At 34.5% G+C, this 17,917-nt stretch overlaps 1 protein-coding gene across 4 annotated transcripts in view; it reads right to left on the bottom strand.

The window, feature by feature from the left end:
• virma (vir like m6A methyltransferase associated) overlaps positions 1–17,529 on the bottom strand; it is a 37,115-nt gene extending 19,586 nt beyond the window's left edge. For all 4 annotated transcript variants that reach the window (XM_005158034.6, XM_005158035.6, XM_683656.10 and 1 more), the window contains exons 1-12: positions 17,442–17,529; positions 12,711–12,823; positions 10,641–10,727; positions 10,446–10,494; positions 9,978–10,143; positions 9,758–9,883; positions 7,874–8,104; positions 6,022–7,222; positions 3,173–3,697; positions 1,822–1,976; positions 1,566–1,648; positions 1,192–1,285 (exon numbers count right to left, since the gene is read on the bottom strand). In XM_005158034.6, coding sequence (XP_005158091.1) covers positions 1,192–1,285; positions 1,566–1,648; positions 1,822–1,976; positions 3,173–3,697; positions 6,022–7,222; positions 7,874–8,104; positions 9,758–9,883; positions 9,978–10,143; positions 10,446–10,494; positions 10,641–10,727; positions 12,711–12,823; positions 17,442–17,504 — 2,893 coding nt within the window. In that variant the 5' untranslated portion in view covers positions 17,505–17,529. The remainder of the gene's footprint in view (positions 1–1,191; positions 1,286–1,565; positions 1,649–1,821; positions 1,977–3,172; positions 3,698–6,021; positions 7,223–7,873; positions 8,105–9,757; positions 9,884–9,977; positions 10,144–10,445; positions 10,495–10,640; positions 10,728–12,710; positions 12,824–17,441) is intronic.
• Positions 17,530–17,917: the final 388 nt, after the last annotated feature.

Raw genomic sequence — 17,917 nt, 5'->3', positions numbered from 1 at the left:
GGCTGTATAGAAGTGTCTTAAAAATTATCTACTCAAATATTATTTACTGTCATCATGACAAAGACAAAATAAATCAGTTATTAAAGATGAGTTATTAAAACTATTATGTTTAGAAACGTGTTGAAAAAAAACCTTTTCGTTTAACAGGATTGGGGGAAAAACAAACGGAGTGTGTGTGTGTGTGTGTGTGTGATTAAGAAAAAAAAATATTTAATTACAATTTTTGTACTTATCTTATAAATATTTTTGTACAACATTAAATTGATTATTTTGGCTAAATATATTTTTGTAGCTTTTTTTAAGAAATAATTTAAGCTCATTTTTTAAAATAAGATAATCTCTTTAAATAAACATAATATTTTGAATTATTTAATTAACAGAATATTTGTGTCTTTGGTGCAATTGCAAATTATATTACGTGCATTTATACTGTACAGGGCTTCTGCAGGTTTCACCAAACTAAATTTAAGACTTTAACACATTAAGGACTGTTACGAATGAAATTTTAGACTAATAAAGCACTAAATGCTAAGGAATTTTTCAAATGGCCCAGATGGAAAAGATTTTTGTTTGCCCTATCAAAAACAATTATATTTTAATACATTTAATAATACAATAATAATTTTAAAATATATATATTTTTTTTATGTTTCTAGCTAAATAAATTAATATTGTGTAAAAGTAAGCAAGCTCTGCTTGTATCCATACACTTTTTTTTTCAACAAACTTTCTATAAAACAAAAAAATTTAACAAATGTTTTAAAAGTTTAATTATAAATAAATCTATATACAACAATTTGTGCAGGTTGGTGTTCTTAGCAGTAAATACATGGAGCACTTTTAAACAAATATTATTGTGAGGAAAATAATTTTTTTTTATGACAAACAGAGTTAAAAATTACCATTTTAAATAAAAAAAAGTTTTGGCTATATTGAGTAGAAATACCTAAACAAAGGAAAATTAAGACATTTTAAAAAAGATTTAAGACCTACAACACAATATTTCAGTAGATTTAAGACTTTTTAAAGGCTTAAATCTTTGATTTAAGATTTAAGACATTATAAGACTTTTTAAGATCCAGCGGACACCGTGCTGTAATATCTAATCTGTAATCACAAATCTGATAATATGACACATTTCACTTTTTTTTGTCCTGTTTAGATTAAGGTTTGTAATATGTGTGAATGTACCTGGCACTGTTGCTGGTGGGCAGGCAATGTGGCACAGAACTCTGAGAGCAGTAACAAGACCCACACCATCTGCAGTCATCAAGTTCTCCAGATTCTGAAAAACCCCCAGCAATACTTAGTTCCTATACCACAATTCTTAAATGTCTTCGTCATCCACTGTGATTTAGTCCAATGACTGAATGAATGTTTTTAAGCTTATCGCAAAAGGATAAAAATGTGTCTCATTCATGTTGAAACCTGAACAGTCTATCAATGCCTTGAATGTCTTGATCAGTGATTAAACATGAGATGGCTATACACGTTGCAAATCATTCTCTATAATCTAAAACCCCTCAAAATGCCGTAAATGTTTAGAATGTGGCTGATAAGCTCACCTGCTTTATGTAGTCAATAAGCATAGGAATGCCACTGATATCGAAATGTAATTTTTCAAGTGGCTCCAACCACTTAGAGAGCTCTGAAAAACATATAAATCACTGAGGTCAGATGTTAAAGCACTTTACATTAGCAAAAAATTAGAAATCTGCTCTTAAGGCCATAAAATAAAACTTGCATCTTAAAAGATTCTATAAGTGATGTTTTGGCTGACATCAAAGTGTTTGAAGGGCTGCAAAAGTTAAATAGGCTCACCTTGAAGCTTGGCGTTGTTTTCATCAGCTTTGCAAACAAGAAGAAGTGGAGCGGCATAGTGCTCCATCATCCGCAGATCACTTGATGTCTGAATCACCAGCAGTACAAGCATACAGGCATAGTTATACGTTACAGATTTCCTTGCTTTGCCGTCCCTGATAGAGAGATTAAGAGCAAGTCAGAAAGCTAAACAGAACAAAAATGTTATTTTAACTAAAAACGATTATATGACAGGAGTGTCCTAACTCGGTCCTACACAGTTTAGCTCTAGCTTCCTTCAACACACCTGCCTGGAAGTTTCAAGTATACCTGGTTCAGGTGGATCTAATTGGGCTTGGAACTAAACTTTGCAGGACACCTGCTCTCTAGGACCAATTTTGGGCAACTCTGGACTATGGAGTGCCTCAAGGCTTTGCATTAGGCCCGTGTGTGTTTACAAACAACCTTCATAAAAGGTGTAAATAAAGATTTTATAATGAATGTATTCGTATTTGTTACGGTGGCCGAGAGAGCTTAACATGCTGCAACATAGCCCTACGCCGTGGCCGTCAGCTTCGCTAATGTGCACCTTTCAAAAAATGTAACTACATGTAGCAACGACGCGTAGCACAAGCTCTGTGATTGGTCGGCTTGGTAGCGCTGACGAGTCTGGGCGGGACTGAGAGCCGCTCGAGCGGCGCGAGCCCAATGGAGCGATTGTTTACAAGTGTGGAGTCCTGCGAAGGAGCTCCGGATGGAAAGTTTTGTTTGTACAGTATACATCATCATCTGCTGTTAAAAGCTAAGCTCAGAATCCATTCAAGAGATAGTAGCGATGTGTTTTAAAAATCTCAAAAAAAAAAAAATATATATATTTTTACAATTTTTCTCCACAGTTCTATATAGTTTACCAAAAATATCCTCTGACGACTGTTTCACACCACATGCATGAGCAGCACTTGTTTGTTCAGGTTAACAGATTACAGCTTTCATATATAACACAGAAGCAGCGATGTCACGATAGTTTCCACGCAGGGTCTATTTTTGCCACGCTGTTCAAGTTTAAATAAAGTGACAGTGCATTGACAATGACCAAAAACACATTAAATAGCAGTAAAAAGTAGCAATTTTATCGAATAAATGCATCAATGGTATCTACTGATTTTAATATAGTCAATCAAATTAACTTAAAACGATTAAGAAATGCAACTCATATTTATTTGAGCCCGAACAACAATACCAAATTTAAAACAATTGTATGTCTTAGCAGATGTTAAGAAAACAGCATGGAAGGAAGTTGCCACAGGTGTGACGTAATCAACATTTTTACAATCTATAAATGTGTCACAGATATATTGGTAAATGCACTCACCCTTGGCCATCTTTGGCATGGAACTCTATCAGGTTTATCAGACAGCTGAGGTTGTTATCCAAGCTGAAAGTGTGTGCAACAGCATTTCGGCCCGTGCTGCTAAAGCTAATGAGATACAGACTGTGAAGTGTTGCCAAAACATCTGGATTATCGCCATCTTCAAGCTCTGCCCCGTTTAATTCAGCAATACCCTGTAGTGCATGTAGAGTCTGCATAAGCCACACCCAAAAGCCATCATCCATCAGCCCCTCTCCACCTGCTGCAGCTTCTTCCCCCTCAACCTCAGAAAGGGGCGTCAGTGGAGCCAAATGAGAGGGTGGGGTCAGATGGGTAAGGGGCGTGAGGAGGCGGAGCAGCAAATTAATGGTTTCGTGTTGACTAAGGAGGAAGAGGAGGCCCTGCTGGGACTGGGACAAGAAACGCATCAGTTCTCGAACGGCCTGTAGAACTCCAATGTGGGCACATGTAGCTGGATATGACAAGACAACTCCCAGAGATTCCAGAAGGTGACATGCATGCATGTATCTGTTAAAAATAATACATCAAATTAAATTAAACAATAATTGAATGCTATATATGCCATGTATTTAACCTTACATTAATCATCTTTAATGGAATAGTAGGCCCAAAGTGAGAAATGTACTCATACTAAGGCCATCCAAGATGTAGGTGACCTTTCATCAGTACAACAATACAGACTTTGGTGAAACACTTGTTCTTGATGATTTATAACATGAAAATCAGTAGCAGCTCAATTTCAAGAGTCAACAAACGCACTAAGAAGCATTTGCAGAGGCTCTAGATTAGAGGTGAAAAAAAAACTGTCTGACTGTCGTGTGCTTAAGGAAGAATGGACAACAAAATGCTTCTTCACCAATATCAGGCAGAAAGCGGTAGGTCTAATATGCCAAAAAAGTATTACTGTTTTTAAAGACTAACTTTACAATCTAAGGGGCCGATCACACCGAACGCGCATTTACGTTCCAAAAAAGCAAGGTGCACCGCACTGCCTTTTTGCTGACAAGAAAAAAATGGAGCGCAGTAAGCTTTTCTATGTCGCTAGGCAATGACTTAATCAGCTAAGTTAGGTATTTTGCGAGAGTGTTGCTGTTGATATTAATATAACTTTATTTTCAGGCTCATTGTTCACATTAACACACTCATAATGACATGACTTGGAATAACAAAGACCAAGATTCTTCTTATGCTTCATCTCACAGTTTTAAAATGATTGATATGCGCATATTAATACAACCTCAAATGAGATTGTTGTGAATTTGACTCAAAATATATAAAAATTGCTGGTTAAATGTGTTAATTTTTGTCATAGAATATATATTTTTTCCATGCATACATCCACTTTAAAAAGTTATTTTATCAAAGATTTGTGGTTTTATCAAGTTTTATGATGACTGATCTATATATTCTAAAAGCATTCCAAATTAGATTATTGTAAATTTGACTGAAGAGTAAACTTTAAGAATTATTTTTAATGTGTTAATATGAGATTTTTTCTATCAGACAATATCTTTTCTATTCTCCACTGAAAAAATTATTACATTATTATTATTATATTTTATAAGGGATCATCTTATTGTTTCATGATGATTGATAAGTGATGATAAAAATAAATAGCAGTGCAAATTCACTTGACTCGTAAATTGGACTCAATAATAGCTATTTTAAAAAATCTGTTTTGTGTTAATGTGACATGTTTTTGTCCGATATTCCATATTCCATGCATACTGCCACTATAAATAAAAGCTATTTTTTTGAAGAATTTGACATGTGGCCCTTCACCTGGTTTCCAAAACTTGATGTGGACTTTGGGTCTAAAAGAATTGCCCACCACTGCTCTAGATTAAAGTTGATAAAGTTGTAAATGTTAAAGTAGTTAAAAATATATTCAATGAAGTTTGGTTTCTTGCACAGACAGATTTTTTCACTTCACCATACATCAATGTCTAGTCAAAAGCCACAGGTACCATTTTGTTTCGTTTGTATATGTTGTTTTTTTTTTTTACAAAAAGTCACCTACATTTGGGATGGCCTGATGAATGAATTAATAGGGTAATTTTCATGTATGGGAGTAGTATGGCATCACATTCTTAAAAAATAAATAGATAAATAAATAAAATGTTTTGAATGAAACCTGAAAGACTCCTGAAAGTCCAGTTTACCAAAATTAACATCATCCAAGGTTAAATAGTTGTATTAAAAATGTCATACTTATCTAAAGTTTTAATCAATGTTTTAAGAAGAAATACAATTAAAATATATGAAACACATTTAATTCAGCCTTTTTAAAGATGCCTTTATGACCTTTTAACAAAGAAACCAAGACATGGGTTTCATTAATACCTTAATTTGTAATTCAAAGATTAGCCATGTTAGTTTTCATTGGTTTGGAAGGACATAATGGTGTTCAAATGATCAAAGAATTTCTACCTTTGGGTAAACTACGCCTTTTAGCACAAATAACAGGAACCACTTGAAAATTACATTTTGCATGTTTTTATGAGGCAAATGAAAAGGCTATGTTGCGCCACACAGTATACAGTATATTTGTTCCTGCTGCTTGCAATGGTGCTACTATGGCAACACTGGCAAAATAACTGACTTGACTCATTCACTGGCAATAAAATTAACTGTCAGAACTTGCTTGAGTTTTTGAGTTGATGCTAAATGCAAAATATTTGACATGATAAGTTTAGATCCTTTAATTAAATATTTAACAATTATTACAAAGGATTTTCAATTTCAGTTTTTGGCCAAGTGAATTTTCTGTTTCAGCCAGTATTTTTTTTTATTTCAATGCATCCCTAAAAAACAAAAAACACGGTCCTGACCTGTAGAGTGTAGGATAGGGATCATCTCGCTCTGGTGGCCCAGTGATCCGGACATTGGTGGGAAAAGCTTTCCCAGGAGGCTGCACCATACAGTGAGGTGCTGTTTCCAGCAGGTGGAGCAGTTCCTCCAGGAGACCCTGCAGCCTCTCCAGGTCAGCCTCTGACAAAGAGGCAGATTCCAACAAGGTATCGATGTCCATTGGGCTTTCCCGCTCTGCCTCCTGGGTTTCCCTCTCTCTCTCCTCCCCTTCCCTCTCAGTGCTTTCTCTGTCTCTCTCTCCAGCCTCGCTCTCGCTGCCCTCGCGCTCAGCCACCTCCCCTACAGTAGGATGCCGTTCAGCCCAAACACTGGCGGTTTTCTGCAGGTCAGTCAAAACCTCATATAAATGTCCTTTGTGTAATATGGCTGCACCTGCAGTTGCGACACGAACAGTCTGGTCCAATAGAAACAGATCGAGCAGACGCTGATACCCGCTTGTGCCATCATCATCATGATGGTGGCGGTCTCTGAGCATAGCCTCGATGCCCTGTGGCTCGCTGATGATGCTGTCGAGGGAGCGCAGCACGTTGAGTTTCAGAGTGGATGAAACGTGTTCTGCAAACAGCAGGCCTAGGAGCCTGCCAACAATCCCCTTCTCCAGCAGATCCTGCACAGCCTGAGCACCACAGTCAGCCAAGGCAGAGACCAGTTTGGTTCCCGCTTTAAGCTGGCGCAGGTTCAGTGCTATGGGCTGCGCCAGAGCAACGTCCAAACTAAGAGCTTCACAGCTCCAGTCGACCAATTGCTTCAACTTTTCACTCTGCCCATCAGGGTCCTTAATAGACAGGAAGCTCATTCCTTTTACTAGAAAGGCAGGGACTTCCTCTAAAGCAGTTACCCAGCCTGCACCTCTCTCCGCCCCCTGCGCCTCCCCCCAGGCCTCCAGGAGTTCTGAGAGTTTAGCGGCAGACTCTGCCCATGAGGAGCTCGAGTCCTCGATGTCCACCGTTTTGAGGCGTTTTAGCTCTGCCTCATAGCGTGTGATGTGTGGTGGGGTGAAGTGCTGAAGGGGTCTGAGTTCACGCTCATATGGGTCGTACTGCACAGTTGGTAGTGAGGCGAGGTCTTCAGGAGTATAGTCCAGGTCAAAAGCAGGAAGCTTGAAAGCCCCACTCTCTAAATCCTCCTCATCACTGGATATCTGCTCATATCCATCATCACCTGAAGGTGAAAACATAACACATCACACACTTGTTGCCTTTCCAAAGAGCAAACAGAACATCATGTCACCAGAAGAGAAATGGAGCAAGTTCAGTCTTGACTTTGAATTCTCGTGTAGTGTTTAATTGAGTTGGCCGTCTCAGCAAATCAGACTATAAATCAGATTTGTAAGGTCCTTTTGTATGAGTCAGAACTGTGCAGAAAAACTGGTCTCTGCACCACTTCTAGAAGTCTTTGAAAGAATTTTCTCAATTTTAAGTGTGAGCATTTTCAAAATACATAATAAAATATTCTGTAATCTAACAAAATAAAACAAAAACCACAGTCCAAAATTTAGTACACCTAAATTAACATGCTCGAAAAAAAATATTCTATAATATTCTTTTTTAATAAACTGGAAAATGGAGCTAATTTTTTTCAATAATTTGTTTGAATGTAAACATTATATTTCTGTTCCTAAAAATGTTAAGTGACAAACTCTTATTTTAATGGCTACAGTGTTTAATTAAACTGTTTTGTTTAAATGCACCAAACATTCTTGGCTATATTTACTGAAAAATGTATTAAATATATGAATGATCAAAAGGGGACGTACTCATTTACACTGAGCATTGCATATTTAATACTATTGTAAGCCTTTCAACTCCTCACCTTCACCATCTTCATCTGTCACATCATCACCCACTTCATCTTCCTCATCATCTTCATCCCCTTCAGTTCCTTCAGACTGCACATCATCCTCCTCTTCATCAGCTGGACCCTCATCGTCTTCCTGCTCTGCATCAGAGTACGTCTCATCAGCAGGAAGAGATCCTCGCTCAGGTGAAACGGGTTCCAAGTAATCATCACCCGGATGTTCTGTGTTCTCCACCTTCACTGGACCTGCAATAATAAAAATGGATAAAAAATATATAAAGTTGGTGACTATGTAAATATTATGGCAAAATTCAGAACTAATTATACCATATGACATTTTTTTAAAACTTGTCCTTAAAAATGTTAGATTTTAAATATTAAAAAATAATTAAGTTTGGAGTCAGTACGATTTTTAAATGTTTTAAAATAAGCTTCTGCTGCTCAAAGCTACATTTATTTAATCAAAAATACAGTACAAATTGTAAAACTGCTAAATGTTATTGCACTATAAAATAACTGTTCAAAAGTGGTTTATAATTTAATCATTTATTCCAGTGATTTTAAGGATGAATTTTCAGCTTCATTACTCCAAGCTTCAGTCACATTATCCTTCAAAACTCACTCTAATAATATTAATAATTATTATTGTTATAGTTATTATTAATAATAATGGCAAAAGTAATAAAAGAAATCATGACTGGAGTAATAATTTCACTTGAAATGACATACAATAATTGATAAATACATGTTTAATTCATAAATATTTAACAATTTAACCATTTTTTACATTTAATAAATGCCGTCTTGATGAACAGAATAATTTTCTCTAAAAAATACATGAAAAAAAAACTGACACCAAACTTTTGACTGGTATTGGATGTATGTATGTATGTATGTATATATGTATATATATATATATATATATATATATATATATATATATATATATATATATATATATATATATATATATTAGCTCTGTCAAAATTAGTGCGTTAACGCATGCGATTCATTTTAAATAATTAACGCGTTAAAAAAATTAACGCAGCTGCAGGTTTTTTTACTTCCTGTTGTGGTGGACGTGTGTTCAACAAGCAAGACATGTGGATAAGACCAAGGAAGCACTTTTTTAAGGCAAGTTTCAGTATAAAACAATTAATGTCGCATCAGGTTATCCAGAGTTTCATGCAATTTCAGGTTTTTCATTTTTAACTTTCGACATCTGTTGTAAGTTGTACTCCTAGTCTTATAGCAACTGGATGATTGTAAAGGAGGATTAAGCAAAATTGTTTCTACTTTATAATTAATGTTCTCAACTCAAAGCAATAAAACTTTACAATGAGTGCAACTGTTTGTATTTAATAGCTTATTATTATAATTTTCTATTTTTCCATATCTGTAATGCCTGTATTTTGGCATTTTTTGCAGTCCACTTAGAATCCAACATGGAAATCAATGTTTTCTTTATTGGCATTGATTGTTTTGAAATTGAAATGGCATTAACATGCCTGTGTTTTATTTGTGTAATAAATATGGCTGTCAAGCCAGGATCTTGATGGTTTATTGTGGGTGTGTTGTTTACATGAAGAAATATGAAGTTAAACAAAAATTCTAATAAACAATTATATTTTGAATTTAAGTAGTTTTTGTCTTGCGTTTACATTAATTTTACATTTGAATAGCCAAAATCACAAGTTTAAGTATTTTAAATGTGATTAATCGCGATTAATTTTTTTAAAAAGGTGCGATTAATTAGTAAAAACAAAATGCTCTGAATGACAATGTTTTTTTTTTAAGAAGAAATGTTTAAATTTGGAAGAAATGTCAGCAGTATTTTTTGAAAAGGTCTCAAAAAAAAATTCCATAGCTGAAAACGCAATCTTTTCCAAACTGACATACATTGACCAGGTGCAGGCATTGCTTCCTCATCATCATCATCTGGGGGAGGTGGTCCTGGTGGTGTCCGTGGACCTCTGGGTTGTGGTCTGGGTGGGCTGCCATTAAACTGATCTTCATTCTCCCACTCTGCCAGCAATATACACACAAAATACATTTATTTTTCCACCTAATGCTACGACTTTCAGAGATATATTTGCATAATATATATGTTAGTGCTAACCAAGCTTAATGAGCCTCTTGGACCCGATCTGCTGCTGTTGGGGAGGAGGGGGTGGAGGAGGCGGTGGAGAGTCCCGCTCATGACTGTGAGGGCGTTCGGCTGTACCATACACCGCCAACGTCAAGCATGTGTACCAGCCACGCAGAACCAGCCCATCTGTGTTTATCTTTAATAACACAATCGCAAAATCAAAATCAACACACATCTCTGAGAGGGAGGAGCAAAGAGTCCAAAACACAAATAATGTCTGATTTGCCTACAGGCCACATGAGTGCATGAGCGGACAGCTTTAGTCATTACAGAGGCATGTGCAAATACAATGTGGATTTGGGAAAATGCTTTTCAAGTGTTCGTTGCACTGAAGAAAGCAGCTATCAGCAGTTTTGGTGAAACGACAAGCATACTGGCACTAAATGTGTGTTAGTTGCACGTGGATATATGATGCTGGCAGTAAGGTGGATCTCTTACCTTTCCATTCGGCCTGAAGATGATTGATTTGTTTTCATCATATTCAAGGCTAATAAGAACAAACACAGATATCAATGATTTGAACAATTAAAAAGTGCATCTATTCAGCTGATTATTTGTGAGACAGTGCACTGTATTTCCTGCTGAGCCTGTCCAACACAGGTGTAGGTGTGTGCGTGTGAGTTTATTTAGTACCTGCCCAGCCTGTCAAAGACCGGGGAGTTGGGTTTGGACACATTGTTGAAGAACAGGTCCAACTGGAATGCGTGAGGGGCAGTTTCCCTGAAGACACACAGAAGGAAAGGGGCTTTGTAACTGTCAAAAGTCAAACCTGAAACCCCTATGTATCATCATAAGTGATCCCTGTTTAATAAAACTGCTTGTAAATAAGACTAACTCAATAAATGCATATTTTCAGAATAGATTTATTGTTATGTGATCACCATGATGCTTTCAAAAGGACAGAATAAGAAATTAAGTATACAGTGTGTCCCATCAAAAGGAACTTTTTCCTTTTCTTTCATTGTTCTTTTCTTAGATTTGGAGACAAGAAAGATGAGGGATGAGGTCATGGGGAAAAGCTGAGAGTGGTGGGAGAATAGGGGGTGTGGTGGATCTGTTTTTAAAGAAGGAACAATAGCGTCCACAGAAACCTTTTTCCAATTTCCTCAAATGTCCTGCAGCCATTTCTCTTGTGAAGATCCCACAGCATTACTCATGGCCTATTGTGCACTATAGCAGCACTAGGGCAGTTTGTACACACTGTAATCATGGCAGAAGCGGTGCTAACTGTCAATCTATGTGAAGAAAGGGACTTCACATCCAAGCATAATATATCAAATAATGCAAGTATTTTTACAAAGGATGTATTACGTTGATCAAAAGTGATAGTACAGACATTAATAATGTTTTAACAGTGTATAATTAATAAACCACTGCTGTTCTTTTTAACTTTTAAAAATATATATTTTTAAATATATACATTTATTTTACTCTGATACTATAATACTCACAATACTATAATTTAACTCAAGTAAATGCAAACCAGGTGTGCATAGGAAACACTTACACATTAATAAAAATCCTACCAACATGTAGTATGTATTTACTATATTAACTCATAAGTATGAGTACCTAATTAACTCATAAAGAATGACAAAAACAAATTCTTTAAAATGTTTTAAATGTCAGCAGGCAAACCATTTTTTTATAGTTCAAGAGAAGTTGTGTATCTTGATTCTTCATTTAAGTCACAATCACCAGCATTTTAAAAACCTTTATATATATATTTTATAAACCTCTGTTATATTTAGTTTTTTTAATAAATGCTGCTCTTTTAGACTTTAGTTTCATTTTATTTAAAAATGTATTTTACACTAATATTTCATAATACTATTTATTTCACAATCATAATACCATGTGTGCATAAAAAACACTATTTCAAAAACATTAGTATAAAATCCTACCAACATTGTTTAAAGGATATGACTTAAAGGTTCTATATAGAGTTGAAGTCAGAATTATTAGCCCCCCGTTTATTTTTTCCCCAATTTCTGTTTAACAGGGAAAATATTTTTTTTAACACATTTCTAAACATAATAGTTTTAATAACTTATGTCTAATAACTGATTTCTTTTATCTTTGCCATGATGACAGTGAATAATATTTTACTAGATATTTTCAAAACACTTCTATACAGATTAAAGTGACATTTAAAGGCTTAACTGGGTTAATTAGGTTAACTAGGCAGGTTAAGGTAATTAGGCAAGTTATTGTATAACGATGGTTTGTTCTGTAGACTATTGAAAAAATATAGCTTAAAGGTGCTAATAATTTTGACCTTAAAATGGTTTAAAAAAAATTTAAAACAACTTTTATTCTAGCCGAAATAAAACAAGACTTTCTTTATAAGAAAAAATATTATCAGACATACTGTGAAAATTTCCTTGCTCTGTTAAACATCATTTGGAAAATATTTAAAAATCAAAGGGGGGCTAATAACTGCATATGATTTTTACTGCATATATAACTTAATTAGCTCATAATGAATCACAAAAGCAAATTCTCTAAAATATGTTAAATGTTAAAATGTCAGCAGGCAAACCATTTTTTAAATATTAAAATTTTTCATTTAGGTGCAAAAAACTAAATAATTGAACTGAATATAAAAAATATCAACCTCACTAATTGTCTATTTGTAGAATGAGCTGTGAGTGCTTCTGTAAACTGTAAAACTGGACTCTGAGTTTATGTGTGTTTTCTCACCCAAATGCTCTGCTGTCAGGCAGGTTGCTGTGTGCTTTGATGCCAGGGGGAATCACCCGCACTTCTGTGATCAAGACACCGTAAGGAAACCGCACCACATCCACATTTGTCAGCTTGTAATAGAACAGACAGACAAAAATGTTAAGAAGCTCATCAAAACCAAGATCAATGTTATCACAGACAGACTAGTGCAATAGATAGATTTGTCATGCACACGCCCTGACTAAGCAGCCAACCGAAAAAAAAACAATCCAGCTTATTCAGCTGGTAAAGTCCTGGAATTAGGATTCCTATGGTTCAAGGTATTCGGCAGCACGAAAGCATTCTCCGAAGTTTATTACTGAAGCTAAAAATGGCAGAACGGTTCCTTTCCTTAGCAAACTTTCTTCAGTCATAGGACAACTGGCCTGTCCAACCTGTTTTTACCGAACAGTCTGAGCAACAATACAAAAGCACTCGCCGACCACATGCATGCATACACACCCAAACAAGACCATTTTAAGAACAAGAGATATGCCATCAGAATTTACTTAAATACTATTAGGCAAAACAATGCAGTGAGGGGAAACAGAATGTCAATAACGAAAAAAAAAAAAACATCTCACACACAAACTAACTTTTTCTCAATGGGGTATATGCACAGAGAGTGCTTTTTAGCAACCGATAAACTGACAATTTAGTTGTTTAAGCGTGAAAAGGGATCCAAGCCATTTAAATGCAAACACCGTCAAGAGCACCAAGTGAGCACAGAAACTCCACTGAAAATACTGTGGTCAAATAAATTTCCATATTCCAAAAACAGCACGGAATAATGGGATTACATGCAGTGCTTTTTGTACGGTCTGAGACTCACTTTATATTGTATATCAGTCAGGCAGTGAAGAACATTAATTTTGGAAAAAAATAGATTTGAAATGCAGTGATTTTGTAAAGACTTGTAGAAAAATAAAAGTCCTTGCGCAAATACCCCAATCTGTTTTGTTTTCAATTAATGGACTACTTTTTATGGAATTTTAATGGCTAAATTATATTTTAGAAATCAGCAAAAATTAGCAATTTTATTACTCAAAAATTGGGTTCAATTATTATAATTACATTATTTAAAAACATTTATAAATAATGATACTATTTAATTATACTGTATGTACTAGGGTTGCACGATATTGGAAATCTTATGTTGCGAAATGTAATTTTTCTGTGATAATGATAAATACTGTGGTATGTATAGAGTTTTACAAGATTGATTAGCTCTATTTGACAGTTTTCCGGAAAGTCTACAGTAGGGTTGGAAACTGACCAATCACAATCCAAAAAAAAATTTTTTTATACTTTGCATCATTTTGTTTCTAGTGGAAATATCTAATATTTCACCTTCAGAAGAAATAAGTCAAAATTAAGAGTTGAATTATCTGCCAGTACTACAGTAAGTAAAATAATCTTTTTTCACGTTGAAATTTAGATATTTCGGACTATAAACAAGGCAAAAATTCAAATTAAGAAAAACATCTTGTCGCATAAATCGAATAAATTCCATCTTAACAATGAAATACAATTCATCTTTGTTCCAACTCCAAACATCGACAGTGTTTGTGCCCAAATGTTTTTTAGCTCTCTAGAAAGGCTCAGTCACAGGTCTTAAAACACATGAAAATGATAAAATTTCACTCTAATATAGTTAAACTTAGAAGAGACACTACAAATTGCATGTGTTTTGTAGCTCCTGTTCAAGAATAGTTCAGACTCAACATTGCATATCTTGCAATGTGACTATTGCAGATGCGCACATTGGGATATCAATGCTGAAACCATACTTTGTGTAGCCCTAGTACTTACATGAGCAATATATTAGGGTCACAACCTTTATTTTAATAGTTTTACATCACAAAAATAATAGGTCTTGTGGTCATCAAACTGTACATGAAACAATCAGTTCTTTTTAGCATAACTGTGATAATAAATATAAGATTATTTTAATCAATTTCAGGTAATCAGTTACTGAAGATTTAAAAAAACAAAACATTAAACTTCATTTTAGTGGTCCTCTATAGACATTCTGTTGAAAAAAATTAGCAGTACTACTTTACTATCAGTAAACTGTTAGGTTGCTATTAGTACTAGCAGATAAGAAGTTCACACACTTACAAAGTTACTGATTGTCAGTCGAATTTGTGGTCTTGAACCATCATTAAACTGTTAGCAGCAGATATTATGGGGACAGTCTATTGATGCTGTAGTGTAGTGACTGCTAGTTAACTTGTAATTAGAAACAAATGTCGAAAAAGACCCATCAATAAAGTGTAGCTAAGTTTATATAGACACTCATAGGCCTGTCATGATATCTATTTTTTTATTGTACATAATATTGCACCAAAATATATTGCGATAAACAAAATTACTGTCATTTTAGGACCATTTTATGTCATTCATTATATGCCAGAATGTACACTCCTCCAAAGACCACATCATATTTTACTCTTAAGAATATTTCATATAAGTACAGTAATTTTAACAGTTTAATAATTAGGCACTGGAATCAGAATGTGAATAAACAAAATAAATAATAATAAATGTTGAGAAAAAAAGTGCAAGGTAAAAAGTAACAGAGGCTGCAATATCGACTACCAGATCTATTTTGTTGTCAGACACTCCCATGAAAATATACCATAGTCATTTATATTAAATACTATAATGTTTTTTAACCATACCGACACTGACACCTCCAATAGAGACAGATACATTGCACAATCAGATGAAATGTTGCTAGAATTGGTTTCTATGTATGGGTGATATATATTGCCTCACCAAAAATGATTGTGGTGATGTCGACATGTTGTTTGATAAGATGATATATTGATTATCGTGAAAGCATAAGTTACTCAATTATCTTATGTTAAGTTCATTTTGCTTAATCTTTCTCTGAATATAATTAATAAATGCAGGTTTTTGCTTGGCTAAAAACGTTTAGCAATCAGATGTGATCACACAAACTACAACTATATCAAAAACATACTGAAAAAAAACCCATAAAAAAAAAAACAGTCATAGAAACAATGAACAAAACATTCAAGCAACAACAGCAAAAAAATATTTACACACAAAAAATGTGAGACTATAAAAGACAGGCCAAAAATCTTTTTATATACAGTTTAATGCTAAACTATTAGCTCTCATGAGAAATTTTTATTCTTTTTCAAATATTTCCCAAATGATATTAAACGAAGCAAGGACGTTTTCACAGAATTTTCTTTTTTGGGGGAAAACACTTTTTTTTGTTGGCTTTAATAAAAGCAGCTCTTTAAAGTAATTTTTAAGGCCAATATTATTAACCCCCAAACAAGAAATACAGAACTAACCAGTCCACCATTAAGGTGAAGTTGGTTTTTCACACATTCGCACTTTCTCCTTAATATTTATTTTATTTGTTATTTTTAATTTGTTCACAGTCAATTAAATAGTGCTGATGGTCTGTCGAAGTCATACTTGCATGTGATTTCAGACCGTATATTCAAAGTACCGTGGTAAACAATAAAGGGTGCGTGTTACTGAACAAATGTGAGAATAAAAAAACAACTTTAGCTCAATCTGTCTACTGACTTGTCTGTTTAGCCTAAAAACCTAGTCAAGCCACTAACTTGCACATTAAGCTGAAAACTAGTATCTTGGAAAATATTGCCTTCATGGCAAAGACAAAAGAAATTAGCAATTATAAACTAGTAAGTTAATTAAAACTATTATTTAAACACTACTATATTTGAAAATGAAACATTTGAAAATGTAATTAAAATTCAAAGGAAGAATAATAATGTTGACTGTTTATACAAAAAAAAACGTAATATGACCAACAAAGTTATACATTAAACACAATGGTTTGTAATTTCTATTTGGCCCAACTCCAAACACACAGAGGTAAAGGTTTCATATTCGCACATTCGTTCATTTAACGGTCCGTTTACCATGCTAATTTAAATATTGGATGTAAAATCGCATTTAAATGACGTCAAAACATCAGCACTATTTAACTGACTGTAAACAGTGTCGTACTTTGATAGTCATTGACTGCTATTATGATTTCCCGATTAAGAGTTTGCAAATAATACTTTTCAGATATGATATTATTAAGAAGAAAGTCCGAATATGCAAATATAAAACCAACTTTACCAAAAAAATTCCAAACACTTTTCCCCCAGGCTCTGTGAATTTCTTCTATACAGACTGACCATTTTGTTTACAAACACAAGCGCTCCTGTCAGATAATCAAGCTCATGAGAACCGGAGAGGTTACTAAACAAGCACCGCTACCCTATGTTCACAAAAACACGTTATTGTAAAGAAAATCAAATCTTTGGTTTGTCACAGTAACCTAATGTTACATACTGCTTGTTTATAGCCACGTTGTTTATAGTCTGCTTGCACCGAGAAACAACTTAAACCTTATGTCTTCACATTAGACATGTTCAGCCATAGCACAGCTCACATAAATGTTTTGGAGGAGAATACAGAGTTATTATGAAATCACGAGCTGTATTGTTGCCTTGAATGTAGAGGATATGTATAAATTGCTGTGGTTAGGTTGATTAGCAAGCTAACTGCTTACAGCGCCCTGTGCGTTACTAGAATGGAAACTTTAAGAACGCGCGAAAATATTTTAACGTGTGTAAAAGTTTATGGCCTCTGCAAAATCCTGTTGAAAGTCACGAGTGAAGATAGGAAACGCTGCATGTTTAACGTTACCTCTGCATTTTGATGCTTGAACGTATCTAAAAAGAGCAGCTCCATTGCAGAATCCCCCGCCATCTTTCTTGATCACATTAGAACTTCCGGTGAGCGATATACTTCCGGGGTTGAAGGCGTACGTCAAGGTTTTTTATTTTTTATTTTTTTATTAAGCCCATAAACAGTGTATACAATTAATACATACAACAACAAATAGGCAGAACAATTATCTTTAACAATGAAGAAAAATAACGGCACAAAACAAACAAATAAAAAGAAGAAACAGCTAAGACAGGGGGTATATAAAAAGTACATACTGAAAAAGCAAAATGTACTCATCAAACATTGGGAAAGAGCCGCAGACAGTTTAAGTTTTTAGAGCCTTTTTGTTTTGAGACAATTGGATCAGTGAAAGATATTGTTTAAATTCGTTCAGAAAAAGCACAAACATAGGTCTGGAGTAAGAAAATTTTGACTTATGAATGTGAAATTTA

The sequence above is a fragment of the Danio rerio genome, chromosome 16, assembly GCF_049306965.1.
Source record: "Danio rerio strain Tuebingen ecotype United States chromosome 16, GRCz12tu, whole genome shotgun sequence".
NCBI classification, from domain to species: domain Eukaryota; kingdom Metazoa; phylum Chordata; class Actinopteri; order Cypriniformes; family Danionidae; genus Danio; species Danio rerio.
The sequence above is the reverse complement of the archived record's forward strand: the minus strand, read 5'-3'. Positions and strand labels throughout refer to the sequence as shown.